A 21,884-nucleotide genomic window follows, 5' to 3' on the forward strand; every position below is an offset into this window, starting at 1 on the left:
TAAAAAGGCCAGGAAGACCTTTGCGTGGCTTCTGGAGGCTGCACCCGGTACATCTGAGAGAAACTGTCTACACATCTCTGCAGAGGCTCACCCTTTTATTTTACGAGCTGAAACAACACAATTTTGAAAGCTGAGCATAGGCTATCAGGATTTCTTAAGATCGAATTGTGGTAAAAATGGCTTGATTGCTAAGATTTTCACTGTTGATTTCTTCACTCTTCAGAGAAGTAAATCAATGCTGTATTGCTGGGCATATTTAAAAACCACATCCGTATGCTGCAGCACACATAAGGAAATTCTTTTTAGAGCCAAATGCAACCAAAGAGTTGTTTAGAAACTGCTCACCACTGAATCCCCAGCTGAGCGTCAACCTGCCAGCTCCCAAAGCACATGTGTTTGGCATTGCTCTTTGGCAAGCCTTGCAAACAGCCAGTGAAACTCACTCAAAATCCCTGGGTTCATACTTCATCCAAATATCCAGAGCATCTGGAAGAAGCACTTCCTGCCATCCCCAGTACTCTGTAATTATGTTTGAGTGTTTTCTATTTTGGTAAAATATAAAATAAAAAAAGAAACCAACTAGAAGTAGAATCTGACTTATACTAAAGCTCTCAGCTACTGAGCCTAATATGCATATCTTGGTGAAAGACTGACTCTGAGATGCAGCAATGATAATTATAATTATTAATTTAAAATATTCGTGTTTCATGTTGCTTTAAAATATTATGATGAATAGTTTTCTTAAACTGAAACTGTTGTTGTATGTGCCCTGGATGATCATGAGAGCGCCTGAGGATGCTGGAAACGGGTGCCTGTGGCTCCCTCACCCAATCACTGCACCACATAGGGTGCTGCTCAGCCCCTCTCGGATCAGGAGGTGAGCAGCAGGCCGTTGGGTCCAGTCAGGGCGTGGTGATGTTACTCAGGTGACAAGTCAGAGTCACCAATGACCAGGCATCCCATTTCAATGCAGGCGCCTTTTTCCAGTTATTAAAGATCACGAAATAACTCACCTCTTACCATTTATATCTCTTACCCGCAAATCAAGGGTATGTAATGACTTTTGCTCCTTTCTTCCTTTGGACTAAACCTTTTAAAGCATATCAGGAAAGTTTTATTTATTTATTTATTTAAAAAAAATTTTTTTTTAAAGTTTTTTATTTTTTTTATTTTTGGCTGTGTTGGGTCTTCGTTTCTGTGCAAGGGCTTTCTCTAGTTGTGGCAAGCGGGGGCCACTCTTCATCGCGCTGCGCGGGCCTCTCACTATTGCGGCCTCTCTTGTTGCGGAGCACAGGCTCCAGACACGCAGGCTCAGTAGTTGTGGCTCACGGGCCTAGTTGCTCCATGGCATGTGGGATCTTCCCAGACCAGGGCTCGAACCCATGTCCCCTGCATTAGCAGGCAGATTCTCAACCACTGCGCCACCAGGGAAGCCCCAGAAAAGTTTCTAAATATAGTTTCAGAGGGATTTTGTCATGCTTTCCTGGTTTCCCCCTTTTCTGCTGTGGACTCCTTTTTTTTTTTTGCCTCTGTGATGTGTCTGCTGCTTCTACTAGGGTAATTCTGGGGAGCTTCCTTGTTACTAACAGCTTTTTTTTTTAACTTCTTTAAAAAGTTGAGGTAATAATTCACATACCATAAAATTAACCATTTAAAAATGTACAATTTAGAGGTTTTTAGTAAATTCACAAGGTGGTACAATCATCACCACTATCTAATTCCAGAACATTTTCATCATCGACCCCCAAACCCCCCATACCCATTAGCCGTAACATCTTCCCCCAGTCTGGCAACCACTAATCTACATTCTGTTATTGTGGATTTACCTATTCTCTGCATTTCATATAAATGAAATCATGTAATAGGTGACCTTTTGTGTCTGGCTTCTTTCACTAAGCATAATGCTTTTAACATTTATTCACGCTGTACCGTGTACCAGTATCCCATTCCTGTTTTTGTGGTTGAATAATATTCCATTGTATGGATATACTACGTATTGTTTATCCATTAATCAGCTGGTAGACATTTGGATTGTTTCCACTTTTTGGCTATTATGAATAATGCTATTGTGAACATTTTTGTGCAAGTTCTTGTATGAACACATGTTGCCATATGCTAGGTCATACGTTAACTCAACGTTTAACTTTAAGGAACTGCCAGACTATTTCCAAAAGTAGTGGTAATTCTATATTCCAACCAGCCATGAGTGGGGTCCCATTTTTTCCCACAGCCTCACTTTTTTTTTTTTTTTTTTTTAAATGATAGCTATCCTAGTAGGTGTAAAGTAGTATTTCATTGTGGGTTTGCTTTGGATTTTCCTAATGTCTAAATATATTGATCATCTTTTCATGTGATTTTTGGCCGTTTGTATCTCTTCTTTGGGGAAATATATATTCACATTCTTTTCCCATTTTTAAATTGGGTCATCTGCCCTTTTGTTATTGAGTTGCAAGGGTTCTTCATATATTCTGAATATACATTTCTTATCAGATATATGATTTGCAAATATTTCTTCCCATTCTGTTGTTTATCTTTTTACTTTCTTGATGGTGTCCTTTGATCCACATAAGTTTTAAATTTTGGTGAAGTCCAATTTCTCTCTTTTTTGTAACTTGTGCCTTTGGTGTCACGTCTGAGAAACCATTGCCTAATCCAAGGTCAGGAAGATTTACTACTCTGATTTGTTGACTGTTTTTATCATGAAAGGGTGTTGTACTTTGTTTTTCCTGTGTCTATTGAGGTGATTAAATATATTTATACATGCATACATGTATACCAATAAAACTATTCTGTTAATGTGGTGTATCACATTGACTGATATTTATATGTTGAACCAGTCTTACAATCCTGGGGTAAATCCCACTTGATCACAGTGTAAAATCCTTTTACTCTGCTGCTGGATCCACCTTGCTAGTATTTTGTTGAGGATTTTTATATCTTTATTCAGGGGTGTTGGTCTGTATTTTTCTTATGAAGTCTTTGTCTGGTTTTGCTGTTGAGGTTGTACTGGCTTCACAGAATGAGTTGGGAAGTGTTTCTTCCTCTTGTTCTTTTTGGAAGACTTTGTGAAGAGTTGGTATTAATTCTTCTTCTAGTGTTTGAGAGAATTCACAAGTGAACTGTCTGGGCCTGGGTTTTTCTTTGTGCAAAGTTTTTGATTGCTAACTCAATTTTTTTACCTTTTTTAGGTCTGTTTAGATGCTCTGTTTCTTCTCGAGTCACTTTTGATAGTTTGTGTCATTCTAAGAATTTACTCATTTCATCAAGGTTATTTAATGTTATTTTTGGCATATAATTGTTGTCATGTCCCAGGTCTCGAGTGAGTCCCTGGGGCAGGCTGCCAAGTAAGGGTCCTTGGCTTCACACAGGAAAGAATTCAAGAGGGAGCCATAGTAAACTGAAAGCAGGTTTATTTAGAGAGATATACACTCCATAGACAAGAGTGTAGGCTGTCTCAGAAGGCAAGAGCAGCCCTGAGTTGTGGTGGTGGTTAGTTTTCATGGGCTGGGAAATTTCATAGGCTAATGAGTGGGAGGAATGTTCTAGCTATCTTGGAGAAGCAGCAGGATTTCCAGGAGTTGGGGCACTGCCCACTTTTTGGCCTTTTATGGGTGGCCTTGGAACTGTCATGGCACCTGTGGGCGTGTTGTTTAGCATATGCTAATGTATTACAGTGAGTGTATAATGAGGCTCAAGGTCTATGGAAGTTGACTCTTCCACCATCTTGGGCCTAGTAGGTTCTAACCAGTTTTTGTCATATCCTGCTCTTAATGGTTGTGTCATTCTTTTAATGGTTTCACCCTGCCCCTTCCTTTCTATCTCAAATTGTTCATAATTCTTACTTATAATTCTTCCCCTTCCCCTTACTGACCCTAAAGGTCAATAGTAATGTCCCTTCTTTCATTCCTGATTTTAGTAATTTGAGTCTTTCTTTGTTTCTTGCACAGTTTAGGTAATGGTTTGTCATTTTTTGTTGATCTCGATCATTTCAAAAAACCGACTTCTGGTTTCATTGCTCTTCTTTGTTTTTCTATTCTCTATTTTATTTATTTCACTCTAATCTTTATTATTTATTTCCTTCTGCTTGCTTTAGGTTTAGATTACTCTTCTTTTTCTGGTTTCTTAAGATGAAAATTTCAGTTTTTTTAAGATCTTTCTTCTTTTTTAACAAAGGCATTTACAGCCATAAATTTCCCTGTGAGCACTGCTTTCACCATATCTTATTAAGTTTTGGTATATTTCATTCACCTCAAAGTATTTACTAATTTTTCTTGTGATTTCTTCTTTAACTCATTGGTTTTTTTTAGGAGTATGTTGCTCAGTTTTCACATAGTATGTGAATTTCCGAAATTTCCTTCTGTTATTGATTTCCAATTTTATTCCATTGTGGTCAGAGAAGATACTTTGTATGATTTTTAAGCCTTTTAAATTTGTTGAGAAGTGTTTTATGGCCTAACATATTATCTATCCTGGAAAATGTTCCATGTACACTTGAGAAGAATGAGTATTCTGCTATTGGATTGAGTGTTTTATACATGTCTGTTAGGTCTTTGTTATTGTGTTAGGGCATGCCTTCAATACTAGGCCAGGAAGTTTAACCAGGAAGTTTAAAATTCTGCCCTAGCATTCACTTTCTGCTTGTGCAGAGCCTCAGGGTCAGTCAGAGGTGAGATCTTAGACCTTTCTCAGATCTTTGCTAAGCTTATGTGTGATCCTCTGCATGTGCCTCATCTTCTCAATTCCCAGTAAAATGTGGGAGCTTTGCAAACCCCCTGTGGATATCTCATTCTTCAGCCTTTTCTTTTGGGCTCCCTGACTAGTCTGTTGTTTGCCCCAGCTGCTACCCTTTACCTCAGGCAGACTGATGTTAAAGCATTCAATTAACATCCCTGGGGGAGGAGCCTTTAGCACTTGGAAGACTCTGTGCAGTTAAATAGAGACAAGCCTTTGAGTGGGGTCTTCTAGAGCCAGGTCAGGTAATGATTTCCCTTTGGGAATGAGGCTTTCAAAGATCTGTAGCCCCACTCTCCTCCCTCTGGCACAGGAATGCATGCTATTATTTTTCGAGGCTGCTGCAGAACTGGGGAGCAGGATATGAAACTAGAGTAAGTTAAAATGCCACAAGGTTGAGCTGTTATTCTTGACTAAATGCTGCCCCGAATGCTGCAAACCTTTAGTTAATTTCCAGAGTACTGAAAAAGTTGATTTTGACAGATTTTGTCATTTGTTGTTGTTGTTTGCTTTTATGGAGGTGTAAACTTCTGGAGGTTCTTACTCTGCCCGTTTCGCTGGCATCACCACCATCAGTTTTTTAATGGAGAGTCAGGGACTGAGACACTGGGGTACCCATGATGTGAAGGGACCATCATGTAAGATTTCTAATAATGATCCTGGATCATTTCTTTTTACTTGGTCAAGAGCAAACTTCTTTAGCTTTGCTGTTATTTACCTTAGGGAAAAAAATGTAATAATCCAGTGATTCGACATGATATGAGCAGCTAAATCATTTTTTTACTCTTCATTTCAGGGACTTTAATATAAAGTTGGCTTTGAATTTAAGTAAATTCTGTTGTTGAGAAGAAAGAATTGGGAGAAACTCTGAGTTTTTTTTTTTTGTTTAGATGCTCATGCCTTGAATAGTATTGCAAAACACCATTCTTATTAAGTGATATTAAAACAATGCCTGTTTTCTTCTTTTTTACATGTTCAGGGCACCTTTGATGATTACTTGGAGTTATTCCTGCAGTTTGGTTATGTGAGCCTTTTCTCCTGTGTTTACCCACTGGCAGCTGCCTTTGCTGTGCTAAATAATCTCACCGAAGTTAATTCAGATGCCTTAAAAATGTGCAGGGTCTTCAAACGCCCATTCTCAGAACCTTCAGCCAGTATTGGCGTATGGCAGGTAATTATTTGAGAAAAAATTATTTCTTTAAAAAAAAACAAAATGAGGCATTGTGATTTAAAAAAAAAAAGCTCTATGGAGAGATTTGGGAAAACTGGATTTTTATCCTTGCCATGCCACAAACTAGCTGTGTAACTTCAGGTGGTCATTAACTTTCTCTGGGCCATGCTTTTCTTGTTTTTAAAGTTGGGGACGGGGATGAGCTATAATCTCCACGACTCCTTTCAGATGTGAAACTTTGACAGTTTTCTTGGAGAGTAGTCAGCTGGGCCTCACCCACTGGTACTAATGAGGCCCTCCCCACTGCAGTGTCAGTGGAAATCACTGACACTGGACTTCTACTGGGGAGCCTGGACTTCCACTTCCACTGCTACCTGGCAGTAATGAGATTCCCTTTCAGATCCCTGCTAGGGTGATCTCAGAGAAAGCCCAGTGGAGAGTCAGGACTTTTAATACCACCCTAGAGGCCACATGAGTGCACAAAGGAGGGACTTGTACCCCTCTGTCAAAGGAGGTATTAGTGGTAGTCTAGTGGGAAGCCAGAACTCTGGCCCCTCTCCAGCAATAATAAGGACCCCACTTCCCACCTTGGGTGTCAGTGGTGTCCAGGTGGAGGACCTGGACTTCTGCCTCTACCTGCTAGTGACAAGATATTGTCCCCTGCTGGAGTGGTATCAGAGGAACCAACTAAAACAAAAGGTTATACAAAATCTGGAGTCTTATAACACCTAAAGTATCAAGGTTTTTATTAAAAAAATCACTCATTATACCAAGAACCAGGATGATACCAAACTGAATGAAAAAAAGGCAATCAGCAGATGCCACCACCAGGATGACACACACATGTTGGAAATACTGGACAAAGATTTTAAAGCAGTCACAATAAAAATGCTTCAACAAGCAATTACAAACACACCTAAAACAGATGAAAAAATAGAATTAGAACGTCTCAGCAAAGAAATAGACACAAAGGAGACTCAAATGGACATTTTAGAAGTTGAAAATATAATAAATAAAAAGCTCAGTGAATGGGTGCAATAGTGGAATGGAAGGGATAGGGGAAAGAAGCAGGGACTGGAAAATAGAAAAATAGAAATTACCTGATCTGAACAACAGAGAGAAAATAGACTGAAGAAGTAAATATAGCCTCAGAGACCTGTGTGACTATAACAACAACAACAAAATCTAACATTCCTGTTATTGGAGTCCAAGAAGGAAAGGAGGAAGAAGGAAGGGCTGAAAAGGCACTTGAAGTAATAATGGCCAAAACTTTTCAAACTTGGCAAGAGACCTAAAACTATAGGTTCAAGAAGCCAAGTGAACCCCAAACAAAGAAGTTCATGCCAAAACACATCATAATTAAACATCTGAAAACTAAAGACAAGGAAAAAAAATCTTGAAAGCACTAAGAGAGAAATGGCATCTTACCTATAGGGGAAAAACAATTAGAATGACAGCCAGTTTCTCATCAGAAATAATGGAGGCCAGAAGAAAGTGGCACAGTATTTTCCAAGGCTAAAAAATACTGTCAATACAGAATCCTATATTCAGAGAAAATATCCTTTGGGAAGGAAGGGGAAATCAAGACACTCTCAAATGAAGGAAAAGTAAGAGAATTTTTTGCTAGCAGACCTATCCTAAAAGAATGGCTAAAAGTTCTGTAAACTGAGGAAATGATAAAGGGACAATGTCAGGAAGCAAAAACATGGTAAACAAAAACACAAGTAAAAACAATATATTTTCCTTCTACTCCTGAGTTTTTAAAGTTATGTTTGACAGTTGAAACCAAAAAATACAACACTATTTAATGGTTCTAAGTATATGTAGAAAAAATATTATGACAGTTGTATTATAAATGGGGAGTAATAAAGGGAGGTAAGATTTCTGTACTTAAACTAAATGACACAAGTAGACTGAATGTATACATATATATACACACACATATAAAATATAGTATATATATTTGTGTGTGTATGTCTATATATAGAGCAACCTCTAAAAAGCTATATTATTTAAAAGATACACTCAAAAACATAGTTAAATCAAAATGTAGTACTAAAAAATGTTGAGGTAACCTACAGTAAGACAAGAAGAAGAAAACAGAGAAATGAAAACACAGAAAACAAAGAAATGGCAGACTTAAGTCGATATTTTGATTAACTGTAAAGGGTTTAAAGACATGAGTTAAAGACAAAGATTGGCATAATGGATTAAAATGCATAACTCAACTATATGCCATCTACAAGAAACCCAATTTAAACATGATATAAGCAGGTTGAAAGTAAAAGGATAGAAAAAATATATGTGGAAAAATTAATTGTAAGGAGGCAGGAGTGGCTATATTAATATCATATAGAGTAGAATGCTGAGCAAAGAAAATTACCAGAAAGGAACATTCTTTGATGCTAAAAGGGTCAAATTATCAAGACAATGTAGAAATCTTAATATATATTCAGTAAACAACAAGGTTGTAAAATATGTGAGCTAAAAACATAGAACTAAAAGTAGAAATAGATAAATCCACAATTATAGTTAGAGACTTCAACATCCCTTTCTCAACAATTGACAGAACACTGCATAAAAAGTCATCAAGGTTATTGAAGAACTCAACAACACCATAAAATTATGAATCTAATCCATATTATAGAACATTCTACTCAACAGTAGAATATACTGTCACCTTCAACTTGATAAGGAGCATCTATTTAAAAAAACTTAAAGCTAACGTCATACTTATTGGTGAAAGATTGAGTGCTTTCTTTCTAAGATTAAGACCAATGTAATAATGTCCACTGTCACTACTTTTATTGAACATAGTACTAGAAATTCTAACTAGCATAGTAAGGCCAATGATATCTCCAATTTACCCACTAGCTGACCACAGGTACATGAGCAAGCCCAGTCAGGGTCAGCTAGACCAGAAAAATTGCATAGGTGAGCACAGCCTAAATTGTCCACCTGCAGAATCATGAGCTAAGTAAATGGTTGTTGTTTTAAGCCAGAGAGTTTGGGATGGTTTGTTACACAGCAATAGGTAACTAATGTAGGAAGACTCAGTATTCTAAATATATCAGTTCTCCATTAATTTACAAATTAATTAATCTACAAATGAGCTTATAAATGTAGCACTATCTCAATGGAAGTTTTTCTTTTAACTAGGTAAACTTATTGTCAAGTTCACAGGGAAAAATAAATGAAATAGAATAGCAAGAAAACTCTAAAGAATAAGAGCAGGGACACTCCTTCCTACGTATTAAAACCTGTTATATAACCTCAGTTATTAAAGTAGTGTAGTGCTGGTGCATCATTAGACAATCAAACCAATGGAACAGGATTAAAAGTCCAGAAATTCAGTATATGATATAGGTGAAACGTCAATTCAATGGAGAAAATCATTGACCGTCCACCAATAGTTTTGGGATAATTTAGTCTCCAAAGTGTGTGTATCGGGGGGTAGTTTGCTCTTCAGAAGTTAAGAGAAAAAAACGGCAAGACACAGAATGGGAGAAAATGTTGACAATACATTTATCTGCCAAAGAATTTGTATTCAGATTATATGAAGGACTCACCAACTTAATAATAAGACAATTAAATGAAAACATGGACAAAATATTTGAAGAAATGCTTCACTAAAGAATATATACAAATGGCCAATGAGCTCATGAAAATATTTAGAATTAGCTACCAGGGAAATGCACATGAAAACCACAACACAATAGCACTGTATACCTGTTTTAAAATTAAGAAGACTGTTGATACCAAGTGTTGGCAATGAGGTGTAGTAACTGGAACTCTCATACATTGCTGATAAGGATGTACTATAATGGTCACTTTGCAAAACTAGATTGCAGTTTGTAAAAAAGTTCAACATACAGCTACCATGCCACCCAGCACTTCTACTCTTAGAAATCCAGGGGAAATGAAAGAATATGTCCATACAAAGACTGCACAGTAGTGTCCATAGTAACTTTATTCACAATAGTCCAAAACTGGAAACAACCCAACTTGCTGTCAATAGGTAAATGGGTAAAAAAAATAATTATGGTATATTCATAAAATGGAGCACTACTCGGCAGTAAAAAAAGAATAAATTACTGATAACATACAATGTTAAAATCTGTATGCTGCTAAACTAAGATGGTGGAGGAGTAGGAGGACGTGGAGTTCATCTCTTTTCACAAATACATCACGAATACATCTACAGATGGTACAATTGTCACAGAACACTGGCTGAACACTAGCAGAAGACCTTGGACACTGGAAAGGACAAGAAAGATCCCCACATAACTGGGTAGGACAAAAGAAAGAAGGGAAAAAGAAGAGGAGAGGAAGCAGGATGGGATCTGTGCACTTGGGGAGGAGCTGAAGCAGTGGAGAGGCTCCTGTATCTGGGGAAGCCCCCTCACCAACGAGGAAATCAGTTGGGACAGAAGGGGAGCATCTGAGGCTGTCAGAGGAGCATGAAACGGCTGGCCTGTGGCAGACAGGACAGAGTAAGATCTACACAGATGGTCCGTGCCACAGCCCTGTGTGTCCCAGACTGGGACGTGAGTCCACTGGTGCACACGGGGGCTGAGAGCTGGAATGTGGGGATTGGAGAACAAACCCAAAGGGAGGACTGCTGTTGGCTGCGAGGAGGCAGCCAGAGGGGATGGGAGAGAGGTAATCCGCAACTGGGAATGCTTGTGGAGGAAACCCAGACTGCCATAGAAGCAAGGCACCACTGTTGAGTGATGCGCAGGGGGTGGAACCACCATTGCAGCCTCTCTCTCCCCATGCGCCAGCCCCCTGCCCCGCCAAGTGCTAGGAAAAGCCCCCACCAGAGCTGACCTTCTCACGCCTGCTGCCAGGTGCTAGGAAAAGACCCCACCAGGGCTGACCTTCTTGCACCAGCTGCCAGACGCTAGGAAAGGCTACCACTAGGGCCAGATCTCTCGCGCCCATGGCTGCCAGCTTTCCCGTACACCTGTCGCCGGCAGGGCCCCTGCGAACCAGGCAGTTGTGCCACCTCCATGTCCTGTCCTCACCGGGGCAGACTTGAGTGCTCCAGGGCAGCCTCGGGAGCAGACTCCTGTGGATGGCCCACATGCAGAGGTGGGGCTAAAACCACAGATGAGCCCCAGGGGCGGGGCGACTAAGGAAGAGGAACAAAAACCTTTCCATGCAGCTGCACAAACCACAGATTAAATCCCTGCAATCAGCTTGGTAAACTCTGCATCTATGGAATATCTGAATAGACAACGAGTGTTCCCACAACTGAAATCAGTCTAGCTCTAGCAGCTGTGGACTTTGGGGACTAGTACATGCGGGAGTTGGGCCAGGTCAGAGTCTGAGCTGCACCCACAGTGCCCACAGAGGGACCAGAGACTTACCTAGAGGTTTTGGAGGGCCTCCTGGGGAGGTGAAGGTTGGCTGTGACTCACGGTGGGGGCAAGGACACTGACAGCTGAGACCCCAGGAAAATATAATTATTACTGTTTTTTTTATGTTTTGCTTTGTTCTGTTCTTCTGTTTTTTAAATTTCTTTTTACTTTTTATTTAGTTAAAAAAATTTTTTTAATATATTTTAAATTCTTTTATATTTCTATTTCTGCATTACTGTTTTGCTGTTCTCTGTTTTTTCCTTGTTTTTTTCGTTTCCTTTGTTCTATTTTGTTTTCATCTTTTTTTTCATTTGCTCTATTTGTTCTTATCTTTTTTATAATTTTTTTCCTCATTTTTGTGTTTTGTTTTCTTTGCTTTTTCCTTCAGTTTGCATTCTACTTCTGTTTTGTTTTTTTATTTTTTGTTTTTGTTAGTTTTGTTTTTAATTGTTTGATTTTGTTTTGGGATTCATTTGTTTATCTGGTGGTTCTCTTGTTTTTTGTTTTCTCTGTTTTTGTTTTTGTTTATTTTGTGTGTGTATGTGTTCGACTTTTTGTTTGTTTGGTTTTGCTTTTACCATGTGGGGTTTTGTTTGTTCATTTGTTTGTTTTTAATTGTTGCTGTTTGCTTCTTTTTGTCTTTGCTATTTGTCTTGGGTATTGTTTGCCTGTTTGCTTTCATTTGTTTTCTTCCTGCTCCTTTTTTTTCTTTTTCTTTTTTCCCCTTTTTTCCGAGCTGTGTGGCTTGTGGGGTCCCAGGCCTTGGTTCCCAGGCCGGGGGTCGGGCCTGAGTCTCCAAGGTGGGAGAGCCGAGTCTAGGATGCTGGAACACCAGAGAATTTCTGGCCCCAAGGAATATTAATCAGTGAGAGCTCTCCTGGAGGTCCCCAGCTCAACTCCAAGACCTGGCTCCACTCAACTGCCTGCCTGCTGCAGTGCTGAATGCTGCATGCCAAACAACAAGGGAGACAGGAACACAAACCCACCCATTAGCAGATAGACTGCCTAAAGTTGTACTAAGCCTACAGACACCCCAAAGCACACCACCTGACGTGACCCTGCCCATCAGAGGGAAAAGATCCAGCTCTACCCACCAGAACAGGGGCACCAGTCCCTCCCACTAGGAAGCCTACACAAGTCACTGGACTAACCTCACTCACTGGGGGCAGCCTGCAGAAAGAAGACCTCAAACACAGTAACTTAGACAAAATGAGAAGACAGAGAAATATGTTGCAGATGAAGGAGCAAGGTAAAAACCCACAAGACCAAATAAATGAAGAGGAAATAGGCAATCTACCTGAAAAAGAATTCAGAGTAATGATAGTAAAGATGATCAAAAATCTGAGAAATAGAATGGAGAAAATACAAGAAACGTTTAACAAGGACCTAGGAAAACTAAAGGACAAACAAACAGTGATGAACAACACAATAACTGAAATTAAAAATACACTAGGGCTTCCCTGGTGGTGCAGTGGTTGAGAATCTGCCTGCCAATGCAGGGGACACGGGTTCGAGCCCTGGTCTGGGAGGATCCCACGTGCCGCGGAGCAGCTGGGCCCATGAGCCACAATTACTGAGCCTGCGCGTCTGGAGCCTGTGCTCCGCAACAAGAGAGGCAGTGATAGTAAGAAGCCCGCGCACCGCGATGAAGAGTGGCCCCCGCTTGCCACAACTAGAGAAAGCCCTCGCACAGAAACGAAGACCCAACACAGCCATAAATAAATAAATTAATTAATTAATTTAAAAAAATACACTAGAAGGAATCAATAGCAGAATAACTGAGGCAGAACGGATAAGTGAGCTGGAAGATAGAATGGTGGAAATAACTGCCACAGAGCAGAATAAAGAACAAAGAATGAAAAGAGTGGAGGACAGTCTCAGAGACCTCTGGGACAACGTTAAATGCACCAACATTGGAATTATAGGGGTCCCAGAAGAAGAAGAGAAAGAGAAAGGGTCTGAGAAATATTTGAAGAGATTATAGTTGAAAAATTCCCTAACATGGAAAGGAAACAGTCAAGTCTAGGAAGCACAGAGAGTCCCATACAGGATAAACCCTAGGAGAAACACACCAAGACGCATATTAATCAAACTAACAAAAATTAAATTCAAAGAAAATATATTAAAAGCAGCAAGGGAAAAGCAGCAAATAACATACAAGGAAATCCCCATAAGGTTATCAGCTGATCTTTCAGCAGAAACTCTGTAGGCTAGAAGGGAGTGGCAGGATATATTTAAAGTGATGAAAGGGAAAAACTACAACTAAGATTACTCTACCCAGCAAGGCTCTCATTCAGATTTGACAGAGAAATCAAAAACTTTACAGATAAGCAAAAGCTAAGAGAATTCAGCATCACCAGACCAGCTTTGCAACAAATGCTAAAAGAACTTTTCTAGGTAGGAAACACAAGAGAAGGAAAAGACCTACAATAACAAACCCAAAACAATTAAGAAAATGGTAATAGAAACATACATATTGATAATTACTTTAAATGTAAATGGATTAAATGCTCCAATCAAAACACAGACTGGGGACTTTCCTGGTCCAGTGGTTAAAGAATCCACCTTACAATGCAGGGGATACGGGTTTGATCCCTGGTCAGGGAACTAAGATCCCACATGCTGTGGGGAAACTAAGCCTGTGTGCCACAACTACTGAGCTCACGTGCCACAACTAATGAGCTCGCGCACCTCAGCTAGAGCCTGCATGCCACAAAATACAGAGCCCATGCGCTCTGGAACCTGCACGCCACAACTAGAGGAGAGAAAACCTGCACGCTACAACTGGAGAGAAGCCTGTGCACCACAACAAAGAGCCCACACACCACAACGAAAGATCCCGCGTGCCTCAGCAAAGATCCCGCATGCCACAACTAAGACCTGACGCAGCCAAACATAAATTAAAAAAAAAAAAAAAAAAAGGCACAGACTGGCTGAATGGATACAAAAACAAGACCCATATGTATGTTGTCTACAAGAGACCCACTTTAGACCTAGGGACACATACAGACTGAAAGTGAGGGGATGGAAAAAGATACTCCATGCAAATGGAAATCAAAAGAAAGCTGGAGTAGCAATACTCACATCAGACAAAATAGACTTCAAAATAAAGACCGTCATAAGAGACAAGGAAGGACACTACATAATGATCAAGGGATCAATCCAAGAAGAAGATATAGCAATTGTAAATATTTATGTACCCAACATGGGAGCACTTCTATACATAAGGCAAGTGCTACCAGCCATAAAAGGGGAAATTTGAGAGTAACACAATAATACTGGGGGACTTTAACACTCCACTTACACCAATGGATAGATCATCCAGACAGAAAATTAATAAGGAAACGCAAGCCTTCAGTGACACATTAGAGCAGATAGACTTTTATGTTATTCATAGGACCTTCCACCTGAAAACAGCAGAATACACTTTCTTCTCAACTGCACACGAAACACTCTCCAGGATAGATCACATCTTGGGTCACAAATCAAGCCTCGGTAAAGTTAAGAAAATTGAAATCGTATCAAGCATCTTTTCCCACCACAACACCATGAGATTAGAAATCAATTACAGGAAAAAAAACCCTGTAAAAAACAGAAACACATGGAGGCTAAACAATGCACTACTAAATAACCAAGGGATCACTGAGGAAATAAAAAAATACCTAGAAACAAATGACAATGAAAATACAATGACCCAAAATCTATAGAATGCAGCAAAAGCAGTTCTAAGAGGGATTTTTATAGCAATACAATTCGACCTCAAGAAACAAGAAAAATCTCAAATAAACCTAACCTTACACCTAAAGCAACTGGAGAAAGAAGAAACAAAACCCAAAGTTAGGTGAAGGAACGAAATCATAAACATCAGAGCAGAAATAAATGAAATAGAAATGAAAAAAAAAAACAGTAGCAAAGATCAATAAAACTAAAAGCTGGTTCTTTGAGAAGATAAACAAAATTGATAAACCTTTAGCCAGACTCATCAAGAAAACGAGGGCAAGGACTCACATCAATAAAATTAGAAATGAAAAAGGAGAAGTTACAACAGACACCACAGAAATACAAAGCATCCTAAGAGACTACTACAAGCAACTCTATGCCAATAAAATGGGCAACCTGGAAGAAATGGACAAATTCTTAGAAAGGTGTACAACCTTCCAAGACTGAACCAGGAAGAAATAGAAAACGTGAACAGACCAATCACAAGTAATGAAATTGAAACTATGATTGAAAATCTTCCAACAAACCAAAGTCCAGGACAAGATGGCTTCACAGCTGAATTCTATCAAACATCTAGAGAAGAGCTAATACCTATCCTTCTCAAACTCTTCAAAAAATTGCAGAGAGAGGAACACTCCCAAATTCATTCTACAAGGCCACCATCACCCTGGTACCAAAACCAGACAAAGATATCACAAAAAAAGAAAATTACAAGCCAGTATCACTGATGAACATAGATGCAAAAATCCTCAACAAAACACTAGCAAACCAAATCCAACAACACATTAGAAGGATCATACACCATGATCAAGTGGGATTTATCCCAGGGTTGCAAGGATTCTTCAATAAACGCAAATCAGTCAATGTGATACACCATATTAACAAAGAATAAAAACCATGTGATCATCTCAATAGATGCAGAAAAAGCTTTTGACAAAATTCAACACCCATTTATGTAAGAACTCTCCAGAAAGTGGGCATAGAGCAACTTACCTCAACATAATAAAAGCCATATATGACAAACCCACAGCAAACATTTTTCTCGATGGTGAAAAAGTGAAAGCATTTCCTCTAAAATCAGGAACAAGACAAGGTTGCCCACTCTCGCCATTATTATTCAACATAGTTTTGGAAGTCCTAGCCACGGCAGTCAGAGAAGAAAAAGAAAAGGAATCCAAATTGACAAAGAAGAAGTAAAACTGTCACTTTGCAGATGACATGATACTATACTAGAGAATCCTAAAGTTGCCACCAGAAAACTACTAGGGCTAATCAATGAATTTAGTGAAGTTTCAGGGTACAAAATTAATACACAGAAATCTCTTGCATTCCTATACACTAATAATGAAAGATCAGAAAGAGAAATAAGGAAACAATCCCATTTACCACTGCAACAAAAAGAATAAAATACCTAGGAATTAACCTACCTAAGGAGGCAAAAGAACTGTATGCAGAAAGCTGTAAGATACTGATGAGAGAAATCAAAGATGGCACAAACAGATGGAGAGATATACCATGTTCTTGGATTGGAAGAATCAATATTGTGAAAATGTACTACCCAAAGCAATCTACAGATTCAATGCAATCTCTATCAAACTACCAATGGCATTTTTCACAGGACTAGAACAAAAAATTTTACAATTTGTATGGAAACACAAAAGACCTCAAATAGCAAAATCAATCTTGAGAAAGAAAAATGGAGCTGGAGGAATCACTCTCCCTGACTTCAGACTATACTACAGGACGACAGTAATCAAGACAGTATGGTACTGGCACAAAAACAAATATAGGTCAATGGAACAGGATGAAAGCCCATAGATAAATCCATGCACACTGTGGTCACCTTATCTATGACAAAGGAGACCAGAATATACAATGGAGAAAAGACACCCTCTTCAATAAGTGGTGCTGGGAAAACTGGACAGCTACCTGTAAAAGAATGAAATTAGATCACTCCCTAACACCATACACAAAAATAAACTCAAAATGGATTCAAGACTTAAATGTAAGGCCAGACACTATAAAACTCAGAATGGGAGAAAATATTTGCAAACGAAGCAACTGACAAAAGATTAAACTCCAAACTATACAAACAGCTCATACAGCTCAATATCAAAAAAAAACCCAATCAAAAAATGGGTGGAAGACCTAAATAGACATTTATCCAAAGAAGACAGCAGATGGCCAACAAACACATGAAAAGATGCTCAACATCACTAATTATTAGAAAAATGCAAATCAAAAGTACGATGAGATATCACCTCACACTGGTCAGAATGGCCATCATCAAAAAGTCTACAAACAATAAATGCTGGAGAGGGTGTGGAGAAAAGGGAACCCTCTTACACTGTTGGTGGGAATGTAAATTGATACAGCCGCTATGGAGAACAGTGTGGAGGTTCCTTAAAAAGTAAAAATAGAACTACCATGTGACCCAGCAATCCCACTACTGGGCATATACCCAGAGAAAACCGTAATTGAAAAAGACAGATGCACCCCAGTGTTCATTGCAACACTGTTTACAATAGCCAGGGCATGGAAACAACCTAAATGTCTGTTGACAGAGGAATGGATAAAGAAGATGTGGTACATATATACAGTGGAATATTCCTCAGCCATAAAAAGGAATGAAATTGGGTCATTTGTAGAGACATGGATGAACCTAGAGACTGTCATACAGAGTGAAGTAAGTCAGAAAGAGAAAAACAAATATCATACATTAACGCATATATGTGGAATGTGGAAACATTGGTATAGATGATCTTATTTACAAAGCAGAAATACAGACAGAGATGTAGAGGACAAACGCATGGATATCAAGGGGGGAAGGGGGGGGTGTGGGATGAATTGGGAGATTGGGATTAACATAATACACTACTGATACTATGTATAAAGTGAATAACTAATGGGAACCTACTATATAGCACAGGGAGCTCTACTCAGTGCTTGTGGTGACCTCAGTGGGAAGGAAATCCAAAAAAGAGGGGATATATGTATTCATATAGCTGATTCACTTTGCTGTACAGCAGAAATGAACACAACATTGTAAAGCAACTATACTCCAATAAAAATATTATTAGAAAATCAGTATGCCAAGTGAAAGAAGCAGACATAAAAGCATGTATACTGTATGATTCTAATTATATAGAATTCTGGAAAGTCAAACTAATATATAGTGACAAAAAAACAGATCAGTGTTTGCTTGGGGCCAGGTACAAAGTGAAGGGTGGTTTGCTTGGGGCCAGGAATCTTGGGGAAAATGGAAATATCCTATTTGTGATGGTGGTTTCACTGGTAAATACACTTATCAAAAGTTAATGAAGCGTATACCATAAATGAGTACAATTTATTATATGTAAATTGTAACTCAATATAGGTGATATTTAAAAACCCAAAAGCTTAGTTAGAAATGTATTAAAAATGCAGGAAACCAGACACTGTCATGTGCTGCCAATGGGAAAGTGAACTGGTCAACCCTGGGGAGTTCAGCTTGGTCTTATCTATCAAAATTGTGAACACAGTGGCCCCTTTGACTCAACTAGTCCACTTTCAGGAACTAAACCCACTTCCACACTTCTTAAATGATGTGTTTGCAAGTTTACTAACTGTAGCATTGTTTGTAATAGCAAACAATTAGGAAATGGTTAAATAAACCTTGGTACATTGATGCAATGAAATATTTAAGCAGTTGTGACTTAAGTCTTACGTTGTGACTTAAGAATGAGGGAGATCTTTGAGTACTGACACAGAATATCCTCCAAGACATTTTAAGTGACAAAAGCAAGGGGCCTGACAATGTGTATTATGCTGAGAAGAGAGTAAGAAAGTATATGTTCAGGTTTGCTTATATTTATTTGCATACAAAGTGTCTGGAAAGATACATAAGAAATTATTAATAGTGATTATCTTATGGGGAGAACAGGAGGTGATGAGGGGGAGAAAGGCGACAAGGAGACTCTTCCCTATACACTGATAACATTTTATTTTTGAACTAATTTATAATAAATCAATAAATAGAAATTTAAAGCTATTTTAAGATAAAGTCCTGAGCAGATTTGTTGTAAAGAAAACTGTGGGAAAATAAGAAGATGACACAAAGGATTTCTGAAATATTATAAGATGGTAGATATTCTTCCTGGGACAAGATTTTATTAAGTTTGGATCCAATCATGTTTTGTTTTGCTTCTATATTTCTAATAGTAATTGTATTTCTTAGAATTAGACATTGTTATTAAGTAGTGATCACCAAGTGCTGTACATAAAAAGAAAGAAAGAAAGAGAAAGAGAGAAAGAGGGAAAGAAAAGAAAGAACAATGGTCACAATGTTTCCATAGTCCATACTCAGTAATACGCACCAGTCTCCTTCATGGGACCCTGGCTCAGTCTACTTAGTAGGTCTCACTGGGGCATCTGTATTTTTCTGAAGTTCTACAGGTGATTCGGTAAATGTCGCTAGGAAGGGATCACTATCACTGGTGCCTCGGGTATGGCTGAACCAGATGTGGTATGTGGTCTGTCAAAGTAGAAGGACAGTTTCACGAAATGAATTCTATTTGAAATCATACCTAACTGTTTTTGAATGTGAAACATTCTCTCTGGCGGCCCTAGTTTAGATTCCCTTTAGCTATGCATAGAGTCAAGTAACTTTAATAGTGTATTTTTCTTGGATGTGTTCCCAATTCAGGTCCCTGGCCACCTCCATTTGGGAAGATAGAACATACTGTTTGGGATATTCAAGCCAAAAGTGTCTGAAATACCTTCTAACAGTATGGCTTTTTTGAGCTAACGAAAATCATGGCATTATAGAGAAAAAGTTGTACATGTCCTTGGAATGTTTAGAACTAAGGAAAGACTTTAGATAATACGAAAAAGGATGAGGAAATATGGAAGCAGTCACTGTGGTCTCTAATTTCACATTTTTTTTTTTCTTTCAGTTGGCTTTTGAAACAATGAGTGTTATATCTGTGGTCACTAACTGTGCTCTGATTGGAATGTCACCACAAGTGAATGCGCTCTTTCCAGAGTCAAAAGCTGACCTCATTTTGATCGTGGCAGCAGTGGAGGTGAGTGAACATTTAGACCTATTTTAAATAGTCTCTACGTCAGATGCCTGTGTTATTCTAAGGCAGTGATGTCCCTGGCTGTCAGTGATGGGCAGTTTAGAGACATGCATTTACTGGTGAGAAAGCAAAGTGGCTCAGGTAATAGGAACACATGAGGATCCAGGCTGTCCTTTCCTGGTTATTGACTACTACAAAGAAGTCACCGTGGTGCTAACAGGACAGTGATTTTTCCAGCCATTGTGCTGGCCTGTCTAGCATTGAGGAAATAAATCCTATTTGACATAGAATTCTATAGATTTAATGTTTTTTTTTTGAGTCTGTTTGGGGGCGAGGGAATCTGTCACTTCCACTTTCTAAAGCAAATAAATCCTAAGAAATGCTTTTTGATCGTGACTTAAGTATCATTTGCAACAGGTGTGGGATTCATTGCAAAACACTCGAAAACTCCAAAATGTAACGTGTAGGAAGACTCAATTTCAAATACCAAGTACAAGTAGGCTGTCTGTGTACGTTTTAGATATTTGTCTTGTTTATCATGTTTCTGAGTACAGATTACTGTAACATCTTGAAAATTAAGCACTAACCAGTTGCAAATGGAAGAATTTGCAGGAATTTTCTTGTTGCTAGTGATTATAGTTGTCAGGAATATTGTGACCTTTCATTTTTAGATACTACTAAAAAAATAGAGCAGTAGTGGAGATTTTTCAAAGCAGAATTTAGTAGGATCATAGAGCAGTGATTCTGGACTTAGGGCTGACCATAGGAAATGGAATTGTGAACTTGTACATTTCTAATGGTGGCTAAAGAAATATATTCTGCTCTGCTCTGTTTGCTCTTTTAGGGTATTTGATAGGAATCTGTGTTCATGATAGAAGCTATATATAGAGTATGCATTTTGGAGAATGATTTTAGACAGCAGCAACTAGGAAGGGAAAGAATGGCTTTGCAGATAAAAGTAGGTCTGTTTTGAATTTTGTGAGTTGAACAGGATTTTGGAGAGCTATTTGCAAGGCAGTTTATTACCTGTGGCAGTAAGAGAACAAAACAGAGGTACCTTAGACAGAGGATGGCCAGCTGGCCAGGCTCACAGTGCATCTTCTTGATTTAAAATATGGCCCTGAACTTTGCAGATCTTGGAAGTTGTCTTTGCCAGCACATCCAGAGCTAATAAGGCTTTGGGACTGACTGACACTTAAAAATCATGAGACTCACAGGGGACTGACCAGAATACCAGGTAGTTAATCTACCATAAGGAGACTTTTCCAATGCTTATAACCGTTGGTGTTAAAGTAGAAGTGGAGGGCTTCCCTGGTGGCGCAGTGGTAGAATCCGCCTCCCAGTGCAGGGGACACCGGTTCGAGCCCTGGTCCGGGAAGATCCCACATGCCGTGGAGCAGCTAATCCCATGCACCACAACTACTGAGCCTGTGCTTTAGAGCCCGCGAGCCACAGCTACTGAAGCCCATGTGCCTAGAGCCTGTGCTCCGCAACAAGGGAAGCCACTGCAATGAGAAGCCCACGCACTGCAACAAAGAGTAGCCCCTGCTCACTGCAACTGGAGAAAGCCCAGGCTCAGCAACGAAGACGCAGTGCAGGCAAAAATAAATAAATAAAATGAATAAATTCAAAAAAATAAAAAAGTAGAAGTGGAATTGGTTATTAGAAGATTTCTTGGTAAATTTAGAAGCAGAGCAGGAGGAGTGTAATAGTCTTGAGAGATGCAGAAAACCTGAAAACCATCCCTTCCCTCAAACAGGGCAGAGCTCTTTCATGAGCCAGATCTTGGTGTCCATCGCCAGCTTCTGAGCAATGCTGGATGATTTCAGTACTGCCCAC

The 21,884-nt window shown here is 39.0% G+C and overlaps 1 protein-coding gene across 3 annotated transcripts in view; it reads left to right on the forward strand.

The window, feature by feature from the left end:
• ANO10 (anoctamin 10) overlaps positions 1 to 21,884 on the forward strand; it is a 241,968-nt gene that overhangs the window by 50,234 nt on the left and 169,850 nt on the right. For all 3 annotated transcript variants that reach the window (XM_082412869.1, XM_082412870.1, XM_082412871.1), the window contains exons 10-11: positions 5,711 to 5,902; positions 19,920 to 20,048. In XM_082412869.1, coding sequence (XP_082268995.1) covers positions 5,711 to 5,902; positions 19,920 to 20,048 — 321 coding nt within the window. The remainder of the gene's footprint in view (positions 1 to 5,710; positions 5,903 to 19,919; positions 20,049 to 21,884) is intronic.

This window comes from Balaenoptera physalus, assembly GCF_965194825.1.
Source record: "Balaenoptera physalus genome assembly, chromosome: 11".
Lineage (NCBI taxonomy): Eukaryota > Metazoa > Chordata > Mammalia > Artiodactyla > Balaenopteridae > Balaenoptera > Balaenoptera physalus.